A 20,651-nucleotide genomic window follows, 5' to 3' on the forward strand; every position below is an offset into this window, starting at 1 on the left:
TAAATGGAATTTAACTCTTACTACATGTCGAGTTAATTCCCATAACCTATATGAATTCCAAAGATACCACTCCTGAGTTTGAGCACCTTATTGTGACACTCAGTGCAAGTAAAGTAGCAAAATAAGTTTATTAAAATATTTTGTTATACATAAAACTTAGAAATATATCAAGATTATATACTTTAAATTTTATAATTTCATACTCCTGGTAAAAATTACAAAACAGAGGCAGCATGTGTAAGAATCAGTTATTTGTATTCGGGACTATGTTCATGCATACTACATAAAATTTGTAAATAGTTTTGTCTAAGAACTGGCAAGTTACAAAATGTTTGTCAAACCTAAAATGTTCATAGGTATATGCTTTAACTTTTAGTTATAAATGATTCTTAGATATAAATTAGAAGCCTTAATAATAAAAAAAAAAAACTGGCTTAAAGTTTTGATACCATGACAGCAGGACTTTCAAAATAATTATCAAAATAATACATGGGTTCTCCCAATATGCTGGCTGTATGGCCTTGGACAAATTACTTTGGGGTCTGTTTCCTTATCTATAAAAAGTAGAATACCTACTTCAGTAAGTGCTTGACCCATAATAGCTAACAAATATCAGTGCTTACTAATTAATACATGTACTCAAAAAATACATGGCATTTGTGTTGTGACTAAAATTTAATGCAACTTCAGCGTAAAGTTACTATGTTGTATATTTCAATACTTCAATCTCTCTCCCCTCCACTTCCATTAATACCCTGCAAATGTTCTTTGCCCACATGACTATTGTGCTAGATAATTCTGATCATAAATTTAATACAGCCAGCCATTTTTGTGTTAAGACTTCTCAGTAGGGGCACCTGAATGGTTCAGTCAGTTGAGCATCCGACTTCAGCTCAGGTTGTGATTTCACAGCTAGGGAATTCGAGCCATACGTCAAGCCCTATGCTGATAGCTGAGAGCCTGGAGCCTGCTCATGTTCTCTCTCAAAACTTAAAAAAAAATAAACAGGAGTAATTTAGAACTATAGTCCTATTAATTCATGACATTTTATATGTAACCTAGGACCAGGAGCATTCCCTAATATGACCTGAAAGTCTGAGCTAGGTAGGACTCCTAGGGAATGGATCCAAGAGCAACAGCTGATTTAGGATTTCTGGAAAGCAAATAACCTTATATTTACAGTTCCATGGACAAAAGAGCCAAAAGTCCTACCACAAGCACAATTCCAGTCCCTGTTAATAAGGGAACTAATTAAAGGGATTTGACTTAATAACTACACAGACTCCCATTTAAGCAAAATTCAAGAAAAGATTAAATTATTGGTACTTTGATATTCACATAAGCAAATCGCAGAAAACTTAAGACCATTTTTAAAACGAATATAGTTAACATGATGCCACCTAACTCTAATGAGGATGGAATATATCAACAATATACTATTCTAATAACATGTTTTTAGAGCTTTTATCCAAAAATTGGTAAGACTAAATAAAGCACTAACCAAAAGTCAAATTTACGCAAACCATAAAGACCATTATTTGAAAGGTCACTGTTCCCTAACACATTTCCAAAATCAGCAGTTTGTTAGGAATGAATGTTGATAGATTTAATGCAATGTTTATCTAAAATACATTAATGTATCATGTATGTTTGATCAGAAATAACCTTAATGTAAGCAATCCCTTACCACTTTTAGACTGCTGCTTGAATTAAAACCTCTACTCACCCTCCTGGTTTTGCCCAAAGGCTCCGGGGCCACATCAAAATAAAGGTATATATGCACTTGAGGGATTTTGCCATCTTTTAACCTAAAAGCTATGTATACATAAAGAACTGCAACACTAACCAACCACTGCAGCATGTGATGTAAAAGAAATAATAATGATAAAAGACAGGACTGGTACAGAAATATTTCAATGTCACAGCGATAAAGTCAGCGTCAAGCAAAATAAAATAGGATAATGTTAGTTACTAGATATTCTAGTTTAGACACATTCTGTGTCATTTCTGACATTTCCATCTAAGACACATGGATGGTTTAACATTTCTATGTATTTGTATTTGCAACTCTGATAATTTAGTTTGCTATTTATCCATGCTACCCTATTTCTCCCTTTAGCAATTGTTGGTCTCTGCTGTACAGAATAAGCCTATTTAAGCAATTCAGATTTGAATTTTCAATGAGAAAATATTTTCCACATGCATTCCTTCAGTAAATATAAAGTGTGACATAGCATATTCTTTAAATCATGCAAATTGTTAGATAAACTTTGGTAAACAGATAGAGAGACTTCAGAAAAACATATTGAAGTGATTTCATTTAAAAAGGTGATTATGTGTTGGTTAAAAAAAAGGATCAACATCAGTATTACTGAAATCAATGTAACTATAACGATGTTTAAAATCTTAAAAAATTCGACTTCTTTTTCATCCTTATCAGGCCAGGAACATGGCATCCTCTTTGAAGAAATTTTCATTTCAGGAATGAGAAGTTTCTTAATTTGTCCAATTTCTGTTCTGCTCCAATCTTCTTTCAATATTTGGCTTACTCGAGGATAAATTTCAACAGGGTAAACCTCAGGAAGTGGTCTTTGTTTCAAAATCTGTACATGTTGGCGGATATCATCAACTTTTTCAAGAAATTTCAGTGGAGACTCTTCCTGTAAAGATGTTGTCAGTGTCATTAATTCAAGCTGCTGCTCTCTTATTTCTTTCATTCTTTCAATTTGTGGAGTGTATTCTTGATTAATCAGATTGCTAACATTACCAAGAGCAGCTAGGAAGGTTTTTTTTTTCTGTTCTAATGTATCACTAAGCTCCTTAAAATACTGGAGAACAACTTCCTTATCACTTTGGACCATCTTCTCTGAATGAGATTTCTGTTCTTCCAGCTTTTCAATAAGACGAGTAAGATCTGTCCAGTGTGTGTCAGTTAACTGTTCAAGCAGTTTTTGAGGTGTATCCTTTTCTTTCAGATAGGCACTCTGAAGATCATCTATGGGATGACCATGATGTTGACCTATGGTAAGGCAATGACCACAAACTAATTTTTTATCTAGGAGACAGTAAACATTTAATGGTTGTCTGTAATGTTCAGGACAGGTAACGATATCTGGATGGTCTTCTTGCTGGTACTTTTCAATTATAGCCCTTAATGCAAAATTAACAGGTAAAGATTCAATACCACTTGGAGCAATTTCAATAATACTTCTGCAATTGGGGCACTTGAGTGGAATTCGTAAAGGTCTCCATATATAAAAGTTCCCAGATGCTTGAAGAACATTTTCCAAGCAATTTCTACAAAACGTATGAGAGCATGGTAGTACACGAGGATCTTCAAAAATACTGTAACAAATGGGACATGTTAACTCGTCCTCAAAATTGTGCATTTCCTGTCAAGAGAAAAAAATATTTTAAGCCTACTTACAACAAAGATACCTGTACATACTATGTAAAGTTTCAGGTGTTAACCTCAAAACTATTAATATATTGTGCTTGTCATTTAAAAGACAATAAGATGTTTAAGATTTTTTAAATGCAGCCTTCTGAGTAATACAACTCCTAATATGTAACAGACTGATCATTTTTAAAAATTTACTCACCTTGGGACAAAAAAACATGCTAAACAATTCTAACTTATAATTCTTCAAATTAAAGTTATTTAAGTTTGCTGCTATGCAAAAGTAAAATGCAGTGTTCTACTGAAGTCTGCTTAATGATAATCTGTGCAACTTTTTACAGTCTAAGTGCTCAAATCAAAACTGCACAAATAACTGGAAGTCCTAGCCACAGCAGACAGGAATAAAAAGCATCCATATTGGTAAAAAAAGTTAAAATGACACACTACTTTATATAGAAAACCCTAAAGACTCCCCCAACAACTGTTAGAATAAATGAAGATTCAGTAAAGTTGCAGGATACAAAATTAATGTTGTATTTCTATACGTTTATTAACAAAGTAGTAGAAAGAAATTAACACCCACATTTACCAGAATAAAATACCTAGGAATAAGCCAAGGAGGTAAAAGACCTGTACTCTGAAAACTATTCAACACCAATTGAAGAAACTGAAGATGACATAAATTGAAAAACATGCCATACTCCTGGATGGGAAGAATATTGTTAAAATGTCTATACTACCTAAATCAATCTATAGCTTCAATGTAATCTCTATCAAAATACCAACAGTACTTTTCACAGAACTAGAACAAGCCTAAAACTTGTATGGAACCACAAAGGTCCCTGAGTGCCAAAATAATCTGCAATCCCAGATTTCAAACAACTACAAAGCTGTAGTAATCAGTATGATACTAGTATAAAACCAGACACAAAGGACACTGACATGGGCAATCTATGGACAAAGGAGACAAGTACATATGATAAGGAAAAGATCATCTCTTTAATTATATTAGGAAAACTGAACAGCTATGTGCAAAAGAATGAAACCACCACTTTCTTTACACCATATACAAAAATAAAGTGGATTAAAGACCTAAACATAAAACCTGAAAACTCCCTTAAAGAAAACAGAAAATAGTCTCTGGGACATCAGCCTTGGCAACGTTTTACTCGATAGGTCTCAAGAGAAACCAAAACAAATAAATTACAACTACACCAAAATAAAAAGTCTGCCCAGCAAATGAAAAGGCAATGGAAGAAGACATTTGCAAATGATACCTGATAAGAGGTTAATATCCAAAATATATCAGGAACTTCTTTAACCCAACACCAAAAAACAATACAATTAAAAAATGGAGGGGCGCCTGGGTGGCGCAGTCGGTTAAGCGTCCGACTTCAGCCAGGTCACGATCTCGTGGTCCGTGAGTTCGAGCCCCGCGTCAGGCTCTGGGCTGACGGCTCAGAGCCTGGAGCCTGTTTCCGATTCTGTGTCTCCCTCTCTCTCTGCCCCTCCCCCGTTCATGCTCTGTCTCTCTCTGTCCCAAAAATAAATAAAAAACGTTGAAAAAAAATTTTTTTTAAAAAAATGGGCAGAGGATCTGAATTAACAGTTTTCCAAAGACATCCAGATGGCCAACAGACAAGACACAATGTTCAACATCACTGCTCATCAGGGAAACGCACCTCAAAAACCACGAGACCTTAAGTTTGTCAGAATGGCTAGTATCAGACAAGAAATAAGTGTTGTGGGGCGCCTGGGTGGCACAGTCGGTTAAGCGTCCGACTTCAGCCAGGTCACGATCTCGCGGTCCTTGAGTTCGAGCCCCGCGTCAGGCTCTGGGCTGATGGCTCGGAGCCTGGAGCCTGTTTCCGATTCTGTGTCTCCCTCTCTCTCTGCCCCTCCCCCGTTCATGCTCTGTCTCTCTCTGTCCCAAGAATAAATAAAAAACGTTGAAAAAAAAAAATAAAAAAAGAAATAAGTGTTGAGGATGTGGAAAAAGGAATCCTGCATTGTTGGTGGAGTGTAAACTGGTGCAATCACTGGAAACCAGAATGGAGGTTCCTCAAAACACTAAGAACTGAAATCCAATACAACCCAGTAATTCCACTACTAGGTATTTATCCAAAGAAAATAAAAACACTAATTCAAAAAGATATATATACCTCATGTTCACTGCAGCATTATTTGCAATAGACAAGATATGGAAGTAACACAAGTGTCTATCAATAAGTGAATGGATAAGATCTGGTGGGTATGTACATATGTATATATAGATACATGTATTTATATATGTATGTGTATAATACATATAGATACACAATGGAATAACAATCAGCCATAAAAAAATCAGATCTGGCCATGTGCAACAAACCACATGGATGGACCTAGAAGGTATTATGCTAAGTGAAATAAGACTAAATACCATGTGATTTCACTTACATGTGGAAATCCAAAAAAACAAATAAGCAAACAAAAACACCAAAACAGACTCACAAATACAGAGAACTGGTGGTTGCAGGGCAGGGGTGGGTGGGATGGTGAAATGGGTGAAGGGGCTTGGAAGGTTAGGAGCCTTACAGTTGTAGGATAAGTCACAAAGATGAAAGATACAGCATCGGGAATACACTCACTGCATGGTAGCTGCACTTGTGTGAGCATAGTTGTTGAAACACTGTATTGTATACCTGAAACTAATGTAATATGCATCAATTATACTTAAAGGTTAGGATTTTTTTTAATGATGCAAATACAAGCAAGATTAAACATTTCACCTAAATAACAAATTGGCATTAGCAAAATTATAGTCTTTAATTCAAGAGAATTCATATTCCCAGTTGGCTCAACAACAGTTTCTAAAAAAAAAAGTATTAATAATTTCTCTAATTACTGCTACTATAAATTTCCTAGCTTCTTGAATTGAAATACTAGTATGCTTAAAGCCCAGAATCAGCATAGTGTAATATTCCAAAGTAGTAATTTGAATATTTGGAAGGGGAAAAAAATTTTTTTTAATGTTTATTTATTTTGGAGAGAGACAGTACATGTGGGGGATGGGCAGAGAGAGAAGGAGACAGAATCTGAAGCAGGCTCCAGGTTCTGAGCTGTCAGCACAAAGCCCGATTCAGGGCTTGAACCCTCAGTCCTTCCAATAAAAATCAGTTTTCAAGATGAAGTGTTGACTGGGGTTAACTATGAATTACTGACCAGTAGAGTGTTACTGGTAAAGAACATCCTCAGTCCTCTTTCCTTAGTGAAAGAAACCCAGCAGTGGTAACCTCTTGGCAAGATATTTTTGACATTTCCAACAACAGAAGCCTGAAATTTTGCACCCTACCTCCTCTTAAAGTCTTAGTTTGTACCTGTTTTCAAATGCAAGCTACAATCTTCAGGACCTACTTAGCCCTGATAGAGAAAGATCAAGTTACACCACCATTTAGAGAACCTTAAAGAGCAAAACAAAAAAATCCAAGTCCCATTCATGTAAAATATAAAGGTTACACCAAATCATCCTCTACAAAACTAACTTTTAAAAGTTTAAGAAGACATCTACAAATAATTTTGTACTTTTAATTATTAAAAACCTCTTTAGATTTTTTGGCTCTATGCTCTTTCATCATTTTGGAAATCAAACTCTTATTCAAGTCTCATTGGGCCCAGCCTCCTCCCCAAATTAGATCCCGTATTAATCTCACTGAATGCTGTACTGCCAATTTATAGCACTTAACTGGAGTTTATTTAAGAGAATTTTGTAACATTTGCCTATATATTAAGATGTAAGCCTGCAATAAGGGCAGGAATTATGTCTAAACACAGAACCTGACACATAGTAGGTATTCACTCAATATTGGTTGAATAAATACTCCCTCTTAAGACAGCAACGTTAATGAAATGTCAGATCTTAGTTTTGTTTTTTAAATAGCAAAATCTCTATTTTGTTTAGGAAGAGCTATAATAGGAGAGTCTACAAGTCTATCAAAAAATACTCCATTCAGATTGACAGTATTCAGAACCCTAATGGGCCAAGATGTGTCACATGGATAGTAAGCTTAAACTGTGAAGCATTCCAGGAAACTAAAGTAACTGGGCAACAGTACAGAAGATGACATTCACTGCAGGTAAATGCAAATGAATGCATGTTGGGAAGCCTTCGTGACAGCTCTAATCACACAAAAACCATCCATGAAAAACAAACCTGTTCTCAGAGGACTTTAGTGATGTCAGAATTCATAATGAAGGAATAAACAAAACCGCACTTTGCAGGGAAAAAATAACATTTGAGCAGTAGACACATATTCAATTTAGATTTAATATTATTTAATGTTTTAAGTACCAAAATTAGGCCTAAAACAGAATCTAACCCTTCCCTCCAAAGTCCCCTATTTGTCAAAAGCTAGAAAACATTTTCCCTGAGAACCCATCTGGGGACCCCAAAAGCTCAACTTTGTTTAGAATGAAGATATTCACAACATTATTGAAAGAAAATGTCAGCTCTTGAGTTCACATAGAAAGCAAATATGGTCTCAAAAGTTAACTTTCATATAATTAGAAATTTGTGGATAACTTGAAGATACATAAATCAAATTCCACTCTTGGAATTTGGAAGACTACCCTCTTGCTGAGTTATTAAAAACGGGTTTTAGGCAATAAATTTATGACAAGTCAGAACTGGTTAACAGAAGCAAGCCTTGCTGAAAATAACTCTGTAAAATAACTGGTTATTGCCTGAGAAACAGAAGATATGGGTGGTTATCATGCTTAGAAGCTAATTCTTCCAAAAACTAGTACAGCATTTTATGCACTAGAAGTTTTCCATATCCAGCCCAGACTTTTGGGGAGGGTGGAGAGGAGAAAAAAACTTCACCTATGTATATTTTCTAGGATGAGTATCTTAGATTTAGCTATGCTGTATGTATGATACAACACTGGAAACTAGAAGGCAGTGAAGGAATGGCCTCAAAGTTCTCAGGAAAAAATGGCTTCCAACCTAAAATTCTATACCCAGAAGAATAAATTTTGAGGGTAGACTGAAGACAGTTGACATGAGAGGCCTAAAAATGAACACTCATCCACCCTTTCTAAAGAAGCTACCTCAGGGAAATAAGAAAAGCAAGAATTCTCACTCCGTTAATGGTGAAATTAAATCCAGGACAACTGTGCAGCAAGTATAGGGAACAAGTCATCTGGAAGAAGATGACAGATCCAAAAGGAAGGTCTTTGAGAAATGGAACTGACAGACTTCTCATCTGAACATAGAGGTAATGACAAAACTAAATTTTGGGAAAAGTGACTGAATTACATGGGGCACCTATGTGGCTAAGTCAACTGAGCACCTGACTCTTGGTTTTGGCTTCGGTCATGATCTCATGGTTTGTAGAATCAAGACCCCACGTTACTTGAGCCTGCTTCGGATTCTCTCTCTCTGCCTCCCGCCCCACCATCTCTCTCAAAATAAACAAAGAAACAAAAAAAAGTTTGCCATTTGTTCTGAAGATAGATAATATAACAAGACTCCAAAACCTAACAAACACAAACTAAAAATCAACTAATTTCAAAAATGGATACTGTCCTAAAATCCCGAACACAGTATTAGCAAAAACAAATCCAGAGTACATTAAAAGAATACAGAACAATGACCAAAATGAGGTTCTTCCCAGAAATGTGAAATTAATTTAATAAAAAGGAAATTATTAAGTCAAAGGAGAAAAACTGTATGATCATAAAGGATGTGGAAAATACACATAATAGACGATAGTAAACAATTCACAAAGATAGAAAGTGAAATAGTGCTAGAGGGAGACAAGATGGAGAGTTATTGTTTAGTTCCAGTTTGGGAAGATGGAAGAAGTTTGACGCCAATGGATCGTGACAAGTTGAACAAAAATGTGAATGTACTGAATGCCACTAAACTGTATACTTAAAAATGGTTATAATGGTAAATTTTATGCATATTTTCAACACAATAAAAACTTTCAAGTTTTTGCCTATTATCTAGTCTTTCCTCTGCAAAATTAATTGTAGAACCTATTTATATTATTTTACACTTTTAGAAAGCAAAGAAGTAAAATAAAAGTAACCCATGTAAAATGTTCTTTTCCTCCAGTGAGTACTAAAACCCCCAAAACACTAATAACTTATTTCCAGATTTCCTGCTTCCCTTTTTAAAGTCACCAAGAAATAAATATAATAAATCTTTTTCAGAAAAAAATTTGAGGCTAAATCATCTACTTAAAAGTCATTTCACAAATTTCTTGTGTTTCAGTGTCAAAAATAAACACACTTCTGAATTTCTAAACTTTTTATGCAGTCTTTCTCCAGAAAGCTGATTTCCTATGGAGCCTCCACAATGTCCAACTAGCATATTATGGATGGTCAGTACACATAATAGATTATGGAGAATTAAGCAATACAAAAAAAAATATTTTCCATTCTATTAACAGTTTAGTGTGTAAACTACTTTTTAAGTTTTAATTCACTAATAATGCCTTTCATCTCTACACATGAACAGTAATAAAACATCCATTACATTTTACAACCTCTGAAGAGAAATTATGTTTACCACATTATAGAGTTAAGTGACTTGCTCTAGAACTTACAGTGTGAGTCAGCTATAAGTCTGGAAAAATTTTGATTGGGTCTCACATATTTTGGCCCTGATACTACGCATATGTAATGCAATTTAAGATTACTTTAGAGGTGCCTAGGTGGCTCAGTTGGTTCAGCATCCGACTCTTGATTTCAGCTCATGTCATGATCCCAGGGTTGTGGGATCAAGCCCCACATTGGGCTCGGTGCTAAACGTGCAGCCTGCTTAAGATTCTCTCTCTGCCCCTCTCCCCAGTTTGCATTCTCTCTCCAAACTAAAAAATAAATAAATGCTTTAAAAAAAAAAAAAAAAGATTACTTTAGAAATACTACAATTGTGCCATCTATATACATAGGACAAGATTTTAAAAATACTTTTATACACATAAACATACAAAAATAATGAAGGATTCCCATAACACTTTCAAATTAAAAAAAAAAAAAAACATCCTATGGTCAGACAGGACTTTAACTCTGCCCATTTGCACTGTTCTTGTATTTTCACATTAACCTATTTCCCCAACCTAAAAAAAATTATATATATATATATATGCAATTTAACCAGGAACTGAAATGAGAAATTAAGGTTTTCATTGCTTATTCCATAATACTTTTCACAGTGAAAATCTATTTGGTGGAAAACATCCAGCAATATGTCTGCTGAAAGGCAATGTTTAATATTACCTAAAATCAAAATTTCACCTTGCCAGACTAGGTAAATTATGGTACCTTACTTCAAAGGATAGCTATATAATCATCAAAAAAATGCAAACCAGTATGTAAATGGATAGTAAAATGGTGTCCAGGTAACAATAAATGCAACCTGCAGATCTGTATGTATAAGATGATACCATTTGTGTTTAGATGTACACAAATCCTTGTAAAATTTCTGAAAGAGTATACAAAAGTGACTAACTTCAAATTATAAGTCAAATGAAGGAGTTGTTTACTTTTCATTTTATGCTCCTCCTAGACGTCTTGAATTTTATACAACACGTCTTTTTTAAAAAAATTAAAGAATCTCAACTTACACTTGAAATCATACACTTAGTAAAAATTTACTGAAAAATTATTTTGTATTCACTTACTGGTTCAGAGCTTACTTACTTTGTTGATCTTCTGGCTTAGCGACTGAATATACTTTATCTTCTCCAACTTTTTCAGATTCTTTTATTCGTATTCTAAAATTAAAATAATTTTATCTGAATGTTTTCAATTTACATTCTCAAAAAATGTATTAAATATGACATCATAGGAATGGTTATTTCACTCTGATGTTTATCTCCTCTATGCCTCATTGTGTTTTTACAAAAATAGTGACAAATATCAACAGTTGGTGGAGAGGTATCACCTGTACCTTGAAAAGCCCAACAATTCTGTGACCAAATAAATTGTCACAAAGGACCTCTTTTTGTAACGTCAAGTATCTTACGAGCTCTTGAAAATGTTAGCCAACAATGGTGATGACGGAGCAAACATTCACGCTCATCTTAGACTGCTTAAAGTTAACTTGAAGACAAGAAACATCCATGGGACTGAAAGATCTTGCCAGCTTAAAATAATAAACTCTGATTTAGGGTATCCCATCATTATTACGTCCGTACATCTCTCAGTTCTGCCATTTAAATGTTGTGGGACCCTGGGTCAGTTTTTCCCAATGCCTCTCAGAACTGAGGTTTCACACTTGTAAAATGGGCATAATTACACCCACTCTGTTAAGTCTCAGGAGAACCTCTCACAACGAAGGGCCTCAAAATAACAGCCTTCTCTTTCTCGAAGGTTAACGACAAATCCTCCCGAGCCTCCCTCCTAATGCACTTCCACGGCCCCGGCGCCCTTCGCCCCCCAACCACGCAAGGCAGACCAGTTCTGTGGAGTGCCGCTCTTCTCACCCTCCACCACAAAGGGCTGCTCCCTCACAGAGAAATGCAGTCCACAGCGGAGGGAGGAACACGAGATTCCCCAAACTCCCCACCTGGGACAAGAGAGAATAAATGCAGTACTCATGCCCACCACCTCCATCAGCAAGCCCCTGGACTCTCCTCCAAATACACCCAGTATACCAGCCTGTGCTACAGGGAAAGAACAGAGACCCAAAGTCGCATTCTCGGACCCAAAGGCACCCTCCTTAGACTCACCCCGGGGAGGAAGAGACAGAGCTACTCCACAGGCAGAAACAGCTCTACGGCCTCCACGCTAGGCGTCCCCGAGATGCTCTGCGTCCCCGCCCTCCTCCGCCCTGAGGGATTTCAGGTGCCCAGATGGGGCGGGGCCTCGCGGAGCCTCAGGGCGCAGGCGCAGTCTCCTGGCAACATTCAACTGCGTAGCATCCGCCAATGGGAAAGAGCGCGGGGCCCCTGTTCAAAAGTAAACTGCTCGCAGCGCCTGCGGAGGCAGAGACGTAATTGCGAGGGCCTGGCTCCAAACTCTGGGCCAGCTTCCTGCACCTGCGCAGTAGGCGCGGGCCCGCCTCTCAGAAGCTCTGGAGGCACGCGGTAGGAGGCGCTTTAGTGCGTGCGGGCGCTTCTAGCGGCCAAAGTCGTGGGCTGGGCTCCCTCTTGGGGAGGTGAGATGTCCGCGGCTCCGGGAGAGGTGGGGCCTGGCGGTGGCTGACAGTTTCTACAAGAACGTTTCATAGGACTGTGTTTTACTTGGAGCCAATCCGGCACGTCCAGATTCTGGAGTTGGACGCGCAGCGTCTCCCTTTGTTACCTCACAAGTTCCCGGTAGCGGGACGTCACCGACCCTGAGGGCACAGGCACACCGGTGCGCAAGTTCCGTCCCCCCGCCCTCCAGTCGGACCTGGACCCTAACTGAGTACCTGGCTGAGCCTAGGGGAGGGGTCTTCTGATTACCTACAGTTTTCTTAAAGAGAACTTACTCTGTGACAGCTAGTGGGACTACAGGACTCATCAAAGACCGTCTCCCTAGTCTCCCCCACCTCCTTTTCCAACTTCATGAAATTAATCGACTAAAGATGACTGTTGCTCAGAATTCCTGATTTCTGATTCAATCTCTTCACCCTATTTCACCTTCTTAAGCCCCTAGACTCAGAAAACATACAGTTCAGTAGTCCTCTCCCCTTTTTTCTTGAGAAACTTTATCCAGCTGTAGCTCAAGACTCATCACAGCTTCCATCTCTTTAACTGTACTGAGAAGTCATGTACCGCTCTGCCAAATAAAACAGCCTTGGTATACTGTATATTGCCAATACATTCAGGTATTAGGCTCTCATACATTAAATTATAGAAAAATATTAAACATAACGTAAAACAAGATAATAGCGCGAGTCCCAAATTTCAGATGTCTTCACCAATCCAGTTACTGAAAGTTTTGCTTATGACGTATGGATTCTGCCAGTATCCCAAGATTCCCACCGTTACATGATGGTATATATTCATTTCAGCTTTATTATGCATATACATTTTCTTTTTTTTTTTTTTTTTTTTAATTTTTTTTTTCAACGTTTTTTATTTATTTTTGGGACAGAGAGAGACAGAGCATGAACGGGGGAGGGGCAGAGAGAGAGGGAGACACAGAATCGGAAACAGGCTCCAGGCTCCGAGCCGTCAGCCCGGAGCCTGACGCGGGGCTCGAACTCACGGACCGCGAGATCGTGACCTGGCTGAAGTCGGACGCTTAACCGACTGCGCCACCCAGGCGCCCCTGCATATACATTTTCTATCTAAACACTGGTGTCATTGATGGATTTTTAGTTTTCTGTCAAAATAATATGGATATCTTTCCTTAGCAATAAATGCACTATACTTCTATAAAAATTATTCTCTTTAAAAGAACTGAACCAGTAATATTAACTATGGATTTGGGGTGATTATGATGAGTCAATGTAGATTCATCATTTGTAACAAATGTACTATTGTGGGATCTTGGAATGCAAAGTCCAGGAAAGAATTCTTGAAACATTGTGTGGTACAATTTAGTAAGTTTATTTAAGTAGCTGGGGGTCAGGACCCATGGGCAGAAAAATCTGCACTTTTGCTCTATGAAGTTGGTGGTTATATGCTTAGTGCTCAAGGGGGAGGGGATGTACATAGAGTGTTAAATCATAAATGTTTTCTTTGAGGGGCGCCTGGGTGGTTCAGTCGGTTAAGCGTCCGACTTCAGCTCAGGTCACGATCTCACGGTCCGTGAGTTCGAGCCCCACGTTAGGCTCTGTGCTGACGGCTCAGAGCCTGCAGCCTGCTTCAGATTCTGTGTGTGTGTGTCTCTCTCTGCCCCTCCACCACTCGCACAGTCTGTGTGTGTGTCTCAAAAATAAAGATATCCATTGTGTTTCATTAGGTGCAAGCTATCTGATGCCTGGTTGCCTTGTCTAATCAGTAGCAAACCAAAACATTGCCTATAAAATAATGGTATGGTCACAGACTTCTTGGGGGGAGACGTTCCATTTGGCAAGTACTATTGGACCATGAATCAGGGGTATGGTTTTTCTGTTCCCATCATAAAAGGGCCTTTTGGCTTAGTTGTCCTATCATAGGAGTAAGCTACATATATCTATCCCATATTTGATCTAATCCTTCCAGGGTATATCAATAAGAAGGACTATGTAGTCAAGAAATTTGTTTCCATGAGCCTATTTGTGGGTTGGAATATTCAGTTAAAATTTTGAGAGTTTGAGGATAAGAGAAAGGCCTCCAATGGCTCAGAGAGTCCCATGTAACATTTATCATAGGCCAACAAGAAACATTCTTTTTAGTAATAGAAACATGCCTATATGTGCTGGTATGGGGGTGACTTCTTGGGTGTGGTTAAAGATGGCCACTGTATGCTTTGCAAGAGGCTCTGCTTGTAATTTTACATCAATAGAGGTGGCTCCTGGGACAAATAGGACTAAGGGATAAAACCATTAAGAAGCCTTCTTTGCCTGGTGTCTAGCCTTAATATCCTAATTACAAGGAATTGCTGGCAAGTGGGAGATGACTTGTCCCAGGAGATAAGGGCATCCCCAAGTGCATTCTCCAATCCAATTATAAGGAAGGTGGGGGCCATCCACTATCTCCGCAAGTTCATAGTTAACTCCATGGAGTGGGGTATGCTCTGACTTTTAAGGAGCAATTTTGTTATTCCAGCCACATAGAATTGATCAAGGTGATAGCTGAGTTACTCATTTGTAAGTGCATCAGAACAATAACCATAAATGACCAAAAAACAAACACACAACTCAGAAATGGACACGGTTAAAGATCTGATATGAGAGCTCATTTGAAAAGGAAATCTAGTTATTTCTGTAATGCACATTTCAATAATTCAAGTAATGACCTTATACCAGCAGATATTAAAACTTCAGGAATTTCATATATTTTCTAGAATAGTTGGAGCAACAACCTAAGACTAATTATTATTGGTTTGACAGTGCTTTCCAAGTAACTTAACATACAAAATAAACAAGCGTATTTAGTAAAAAAAACTTCATTTACAATTCAGATCTGAGGGGATTTTGTTAAAAACCTCAGAAAGTTTTCAAGCGAATGCCTCAACTGGATTATAGATCATTAAAAATTCAATATTTACATTTAACCAAGGTGGCAATAAGGGATTCTACAAAAGATTATACAATTGTTAGTAAAACTTAACTCCTTTAACATTGAGAAGTTTTAACTTTCTTAAGTAATCAAAGACCTAAAAAGGCAAAACACAGAAGTTTGGTTTTCTGGGCAGATGAAGTAAAGAGAAGAAAAAACTTTGTTTACATATTCTTATCAAGAGCAGTCCAACAATCTAAGAAAACTGTCATTTTTTTTTTTAATGTGTTTAATGTTTACTTTTGGGAGAGAGACAGAGTGTGAGCAGGGGAGGGGCAGAGAGAGAGGAGACACAGAATCCAAAGCAGGCGCCAGGCTCTGAGCTGTCAGCACAGAGCCCGATATGGGGCTCGAACTCACAAACTGCAAGGTCATGACCTGAACTGAAGCTGGATGCTTAACCAACTGAGCCACCCAGAAGCTCTGAAAACTGTCATTTTAACAGAGAGAGAAAAGAATTTCAATCCTACACCAGTGTACTTTTAAAATCCATTCATTTCAACCTTAGTACTGACCACATATAAAATTCTTTTCCAAAGATTTCTCTTACAAACTTTCTACAACTTCCGTTTTCATTCAGATTTTGTCCTAAGTATTTCCTATGTCCTGTGTATTTCCACTCCTTTTGTCTTTCTTATTAAAAACACATCTTTTCTTGCACAGAGTTGCTTCTCTTACTTCCATCAGTCTTCACTACATTTAGCAGAATTTTAACTCTTAGAAATTTTAGTGTCCAGTGAAAATTAAGTAGTAACCAATTGCAAACTGCTATACCAGAATTCTTTAGATATGAAATTTGCAAATATATTTCATAATTTCTTAAAACATGTTCTTCCATACTATGATCTCTCAATAAAGCATAGAGCACGTTTACCAACAGACCCAAGTATCCTCAGTTTCTCTGCAATAAGAAGCCAAAAGCAGACAAACCTACAATCAGTAACCAATACTTCAGTATTCTGTCTTATTTGGAAAAGACTTAGATATCCAATGAGTTTAACCCAATTTGTCATCTAACTTAGACAAACTTTTAAAGTTCCAAGTTCCCAAATATTTTGACAGCTATTTTTTTTTTCTTTAACGTTTATTTTTGAGACAGAGAGAGACAGAGCATGAACGGGGGAGGGTCAGAGAGAGAGACACAGAATCTGAAACAGGCTCCAGGCTCTGAGCTGTCAGCACAGAGCCCGACGAGGGGCTCAAACTCATGGACCGCGAGATCATGACCTGAGCTGAAGTCGGACGCTTAACCGACTGAGCCACCCAGGCGCCCCTGACAGCTATTTTAACGATTACCCATGAGAACTTCGAGACACACAAATTTAGCTATCATAGTAAGCCATCTTTTCCTGACAGATTGCAACAGAGATAACATGAGCTTTTTTGCACTTTAGTAAGCCTTGGTAGGATAAAAGTTTTACATTTAATGCTGGTAACTCTAAAGACATGTCTATCTTAATTAAACTAACAAATTTAAATTAGGTTACTATGTTGCACCTGGGGCCAGCTAAAAGTTAATCAATTTGTTCCTCACTATGAATTTTCACCTGGGGCACCAGTAGGGAAATGAAGTGGGCAGTTTAAGTGCAGGGAGGGGTGCTCTTTGTTCCTTGATAGGGAGGGTAGGGGAGCAGGAGCCATTGGCACGGGAGGCCTGGGGATGGTATAGGAGCAGGTTATGCAAGCCCCGTGCATGATGGTGCAGAAATGGGGGGAGGGGGAGGGGCTGCAGAAGAAGTGAGGTTAGGCCAGGAAGGCTGGAGGTGGGGAGGTGGATAAAAGCCCCGGGGAGGGGGGGGGGGCAGGGGGGGTGTCAAGAAAGAGGACTCATGGCCCTAAAGCTTGTCAGCTTGGACAGATGAACAGACACACGTTTTCTTTCCACACACAAAAAGTGAAAATAAGTCCATGCCAGGCTGGAGAAGACAGGGAACCTCCAGGAAACTAAAAGAGTTTCAGCATCTGCTTGGGATAAAGTCCCTGTCCCGAGGTAGACTAACCAGACATTCGACTCCAATTATTATAGCCATTAGCCTGGGAAATAGAGGAGGCAGGAAACCCCACATATATCAAGAGTCAGGCAACATTCATCCAGTCCTCTCAAGATATATTCCAGATTTGACACACAAAAGAAGCAAACAAAGAGGAGATGAGTGATTCAGCAAAAACAGAGGGAGGCAGGTACAGGATCTTAGCAGCAACCTGGGCAGGGGGTGGGACACAGTGAGAACAGGACAGAACACAGAGAAGGTGGCAGATTAACAGAAGTAGAAGGGCCTGAGGCAGCTGAGCTGATGGTGGCTTCAGGGCGGGAGGGTCATATCCATATCCCTAAGGATAAGGGGGTATCCTTAGGCCCCCTAGAGGACTATGGACAGATCAAGGTTTTGGTACAGGACCATAAAGGCCTGACAATATGGGATTTCAGACCATTTTCCCTGACACCTACAAAAAAAGGTCCCATTGGTAAATAGTATTGAAATTTAAGGACCCATTAATGGGCCATTTTTCATCATCCTCCAGAGAATATTGAAGCCAGGCATTATTACAAAAGAAGATGGGAACTTCTTTAAATCCTGTTGTCCAACTTGACTCCAATGTGTTAGGAGACGGCCCAAAGGGGAATTGAAATTGAGGAAGTTGATCCCATAGTCAATTCCTACAAAACTAGGAGAGTACCCCAACTAAGTAGGAGTCCATTACCAAAATCCCCCTCAGCTTCTGACTGGATCCCATTAGGAATATTGCCAAAGGTCCTGGGGTTCCAAGTGGTGGGAGGCATCCCTCTTTCTCAACTACTCTGATAACTTTGTACTACATGAGAAGGGATGTTGACCTCCCTTCACTTCTCCTTTGCATTCTAGACTACCATGGGTGCCAGTGAATGGACTGAAACTATGTAGAGACCGGGGCTGCCTCTTTCCATTTTGGGGGAGTTGATATATTTGATGACCAATAATAATACCCTTTGTAAGCCTCTAGATCTAGTACTAATGGATGGGGTAAAGGTCCTGGACTTTGCCAAGAAGGGGCAGCTATTTTACATCATATTAAGTTATCCTGTATCTAAGCTAGAAGTGCTTTCAATCTAGAGAGCAGGATCAAGAACGCCAAACAACCCATGGGTAAGGACAAATGAGAGACATGGAAAAAAACAAAAGTATGGAACTTCTATCTAATCCAGGCTTTATCCATGATCCATGAGCTTTATCCATGATCCAGTCCCAAGGGAGCAGTCCCCTGTTGGGTGAGTGTCCCAACTGGGTAATAGTTCTGGCCAATCCTTTTCGGGAAGCATGCAGTCAGACCTATCTTGGATTTTATGCTCATCGAGTTATTTAGGAGGAAACCTTACACAGAAGTCTTGAGATAGGTGGACATCCTAATGACACATGTGGCTGTCCTGTGCCTGACAAGAATACATGCATTAAAAGAACAGAAAAAAACAAGGAGAATCTGATTTCTGAGCTTAGTGCTGTTAGGGCTGAGGTAATAGTCGGAAAGCAAGAGTCCATTCCTCCCCACAGTGTGGCCACAGGCAAGAGGTTCTCTCTTGAGCAAACAAGACATGTTCCAAAGGGTCAAACTATTCAGGACATCTCTGATAAAGAAAAATAAAAAAAAAAAAAAAACAGGAAGGAAACAAAGACTGGGGGTAAAGAAGACTTACCAAGTTGCACTGATGCTCTTGGAGTCACCCCGTTGTCCCCATATGGGCCACCAAAAATACTGTGGGATTGTGGAGCACAACTGCCAAGAAAGAATTCTTAAGACATTGTATGGTGCAACTTAGTAAGTTTATTGACGTAGCACAGGGACAGGACCTGTGGCCACAGGTCAGCCAACTGGGCTAAAGGTGAACGTTTTTCTGCTTCTATCTCTAATCAGTAACACTGTGGTGGAGGATGTTGGTAATGGTGGAGGCTATGTATGGCAGGTGTGGTGCAGGAAATATATAAGAAATCTCTGTACCTTCCCCTCAATTCTGTGAACCTAAACTCTAGGGATAACAGTCTTGATCAAAAAAAATTTTTTTTAATTTTTAGTGTCATTATATCTAGAATTAGTTACTGTGACTAAATAATGCTTTGAGCTACTAAATTTTCCACCTGTGTCTTTCCCTCTACCTCCTTACCTGAAAAGAATTCTATAGCAAGAGAGCAGAAGGAGCTCTTATTAGACCTAACTGGCTTCTGTTTTCCAAAGAGTCTCAGCCCATTGAGGAAAATAACATATAAGGGAAGAGGCTGAATGTTTGGGAGAAGCAGAAAGAAGTCTGACAGCCACTTTAAACTACAGATTACTCAGGTCCTAATAAAGAAGCTATTGTACCTAACTAAAAGGGCTACATCCATTTCTGCAGGGAGACTGGCTTAGAGGCCCATGGGTTCCCAACTCTGCCAAAGATTTCTGTAACTCAGCACGGCCGGGAAGTGGCAGAGAGCTTTAGGAGCCAAACAATGGCAGCCTCAGCAGTGACAGTCAACTTGCCATACCTGGGCTTGTGAGCTGTGCCCCGTGCACTCTACACTATGTTGGCCTGGAAAGGTTGGATAGAAGGAAACATTCAGATGCAGAAGTACATACTTAAAATCCATAAGCTGAAAAATCTGAGGTGGTAAAGTGCTCACCTACCAAAAAAAAAAGGGAGGGAGGGAGAAAGTTGAGCTTCTTTGGGTCTCTGCCTATATACTTACATCAATCTTTTGACAGAATACAGGAAGAGGATCAAAGATGATAAATTTGTGCCATTATTAACAGGTTATCTGAAGAGGAAGGAACGAAACATGAACTTTATGTCAATCTTTGGTGCTCAAGTTAAGGTTCCCTGCTCAGACATTCTCGGTCTCAAGCACCAAAAGAGAAGGCCGCAGTCACAGAGCAGTGCCCTACAGGCGAGCTCAAACGCTTTCTGATTTGGGATCTTAATAGCTACAGAATTTAAACAGCCCCCTGTTGTCTCCCATTGCATTGCCCTCATCAGTGTTATAATAAAGACAACTTGTGATTTCCCAAGTCGGGAGGCACCTGTGGTTCGTCTCTAGGCCTTCAAGGAAAGCACAGCAGCAGCTGGTACCGTGATTACAGCAGCAGCACATTGAGGACAAGAGTGAGGAGGGTTTCCT

General features: G+C 38.8%; 1 protein-coding gene across 4 annotated transcripts; it reads right to left on the bottom strand.

Annotated features, from left to right (window-relative positions):
* Positions 1-109: 109 nt before the first annotated feature.
* On the bottom strand, positions 110-13,316 carry TRIM59 (tripartite motif containing 59). 4 transcript variants are annotated; one of them, XM_058730356.1, is made up of 3 exons: positions 13,046-13,316; positions 11,086-11,163; positions 110-3,392 (listed from the first exon to the last, which is right to left on the bottom strand). In XM_058730356.1, the coding sequence occupies exon 3, from the start codon at positions 3,387-3,389 to the stop codon at positions 2,178-2,180; it is 1,212 nt and encodes a 403-aa protein (XP_058586339.1). In that variant the 5' UTR covers positions 3,390-3,392; positions 11,086-11,163; positions 13,046-13,316; the 3' UTR covers positions 110-2,177. The 4 variants fall into 4 exon arrangements, with proteins under 4 accessions (XP_058586339.1, XP_058586342.1, XP_058586338.1 ...); XM_058730359.1 differs by lacking the exon at positions 13,046-13,316 and adding an exon at positions 12,121-12,235 and having other exon boundaries at positions 11,090-11,163; XM_058730355.1 differs by lacking the exon at positions 13,046-13,316 and adding an exon at positions 12,121-12,235.
* Between the last annotated feature and the right edge of the window lie 7,335 nt (positions 13,317-20,651).

Source organism: Neofelis nebulosa, chromosome 5, assembly GCF_028018385.1.
Source record: "Neofelis nebulosa isolate mNeoNeb1 chromosome 5, mNeoNeb1.pri, whole genome shotgun sequence".
NCBI classification, from domain to species: Eukaryota; Metazoa; Chordata; class Mammalia; order Carnivora; family Felidae; genus Neofelis; species Neofelis nebulosa.

What these genes read in the sequence shown, in the direction of transcription:
- TRIM59 (XM_058730356.1), bottom strand. Translation starts at nt 3,389, where the DNA reads ATGCACAATTTTGAGGACGAGTTAACATGTCCCATTTGTTACAGTATT.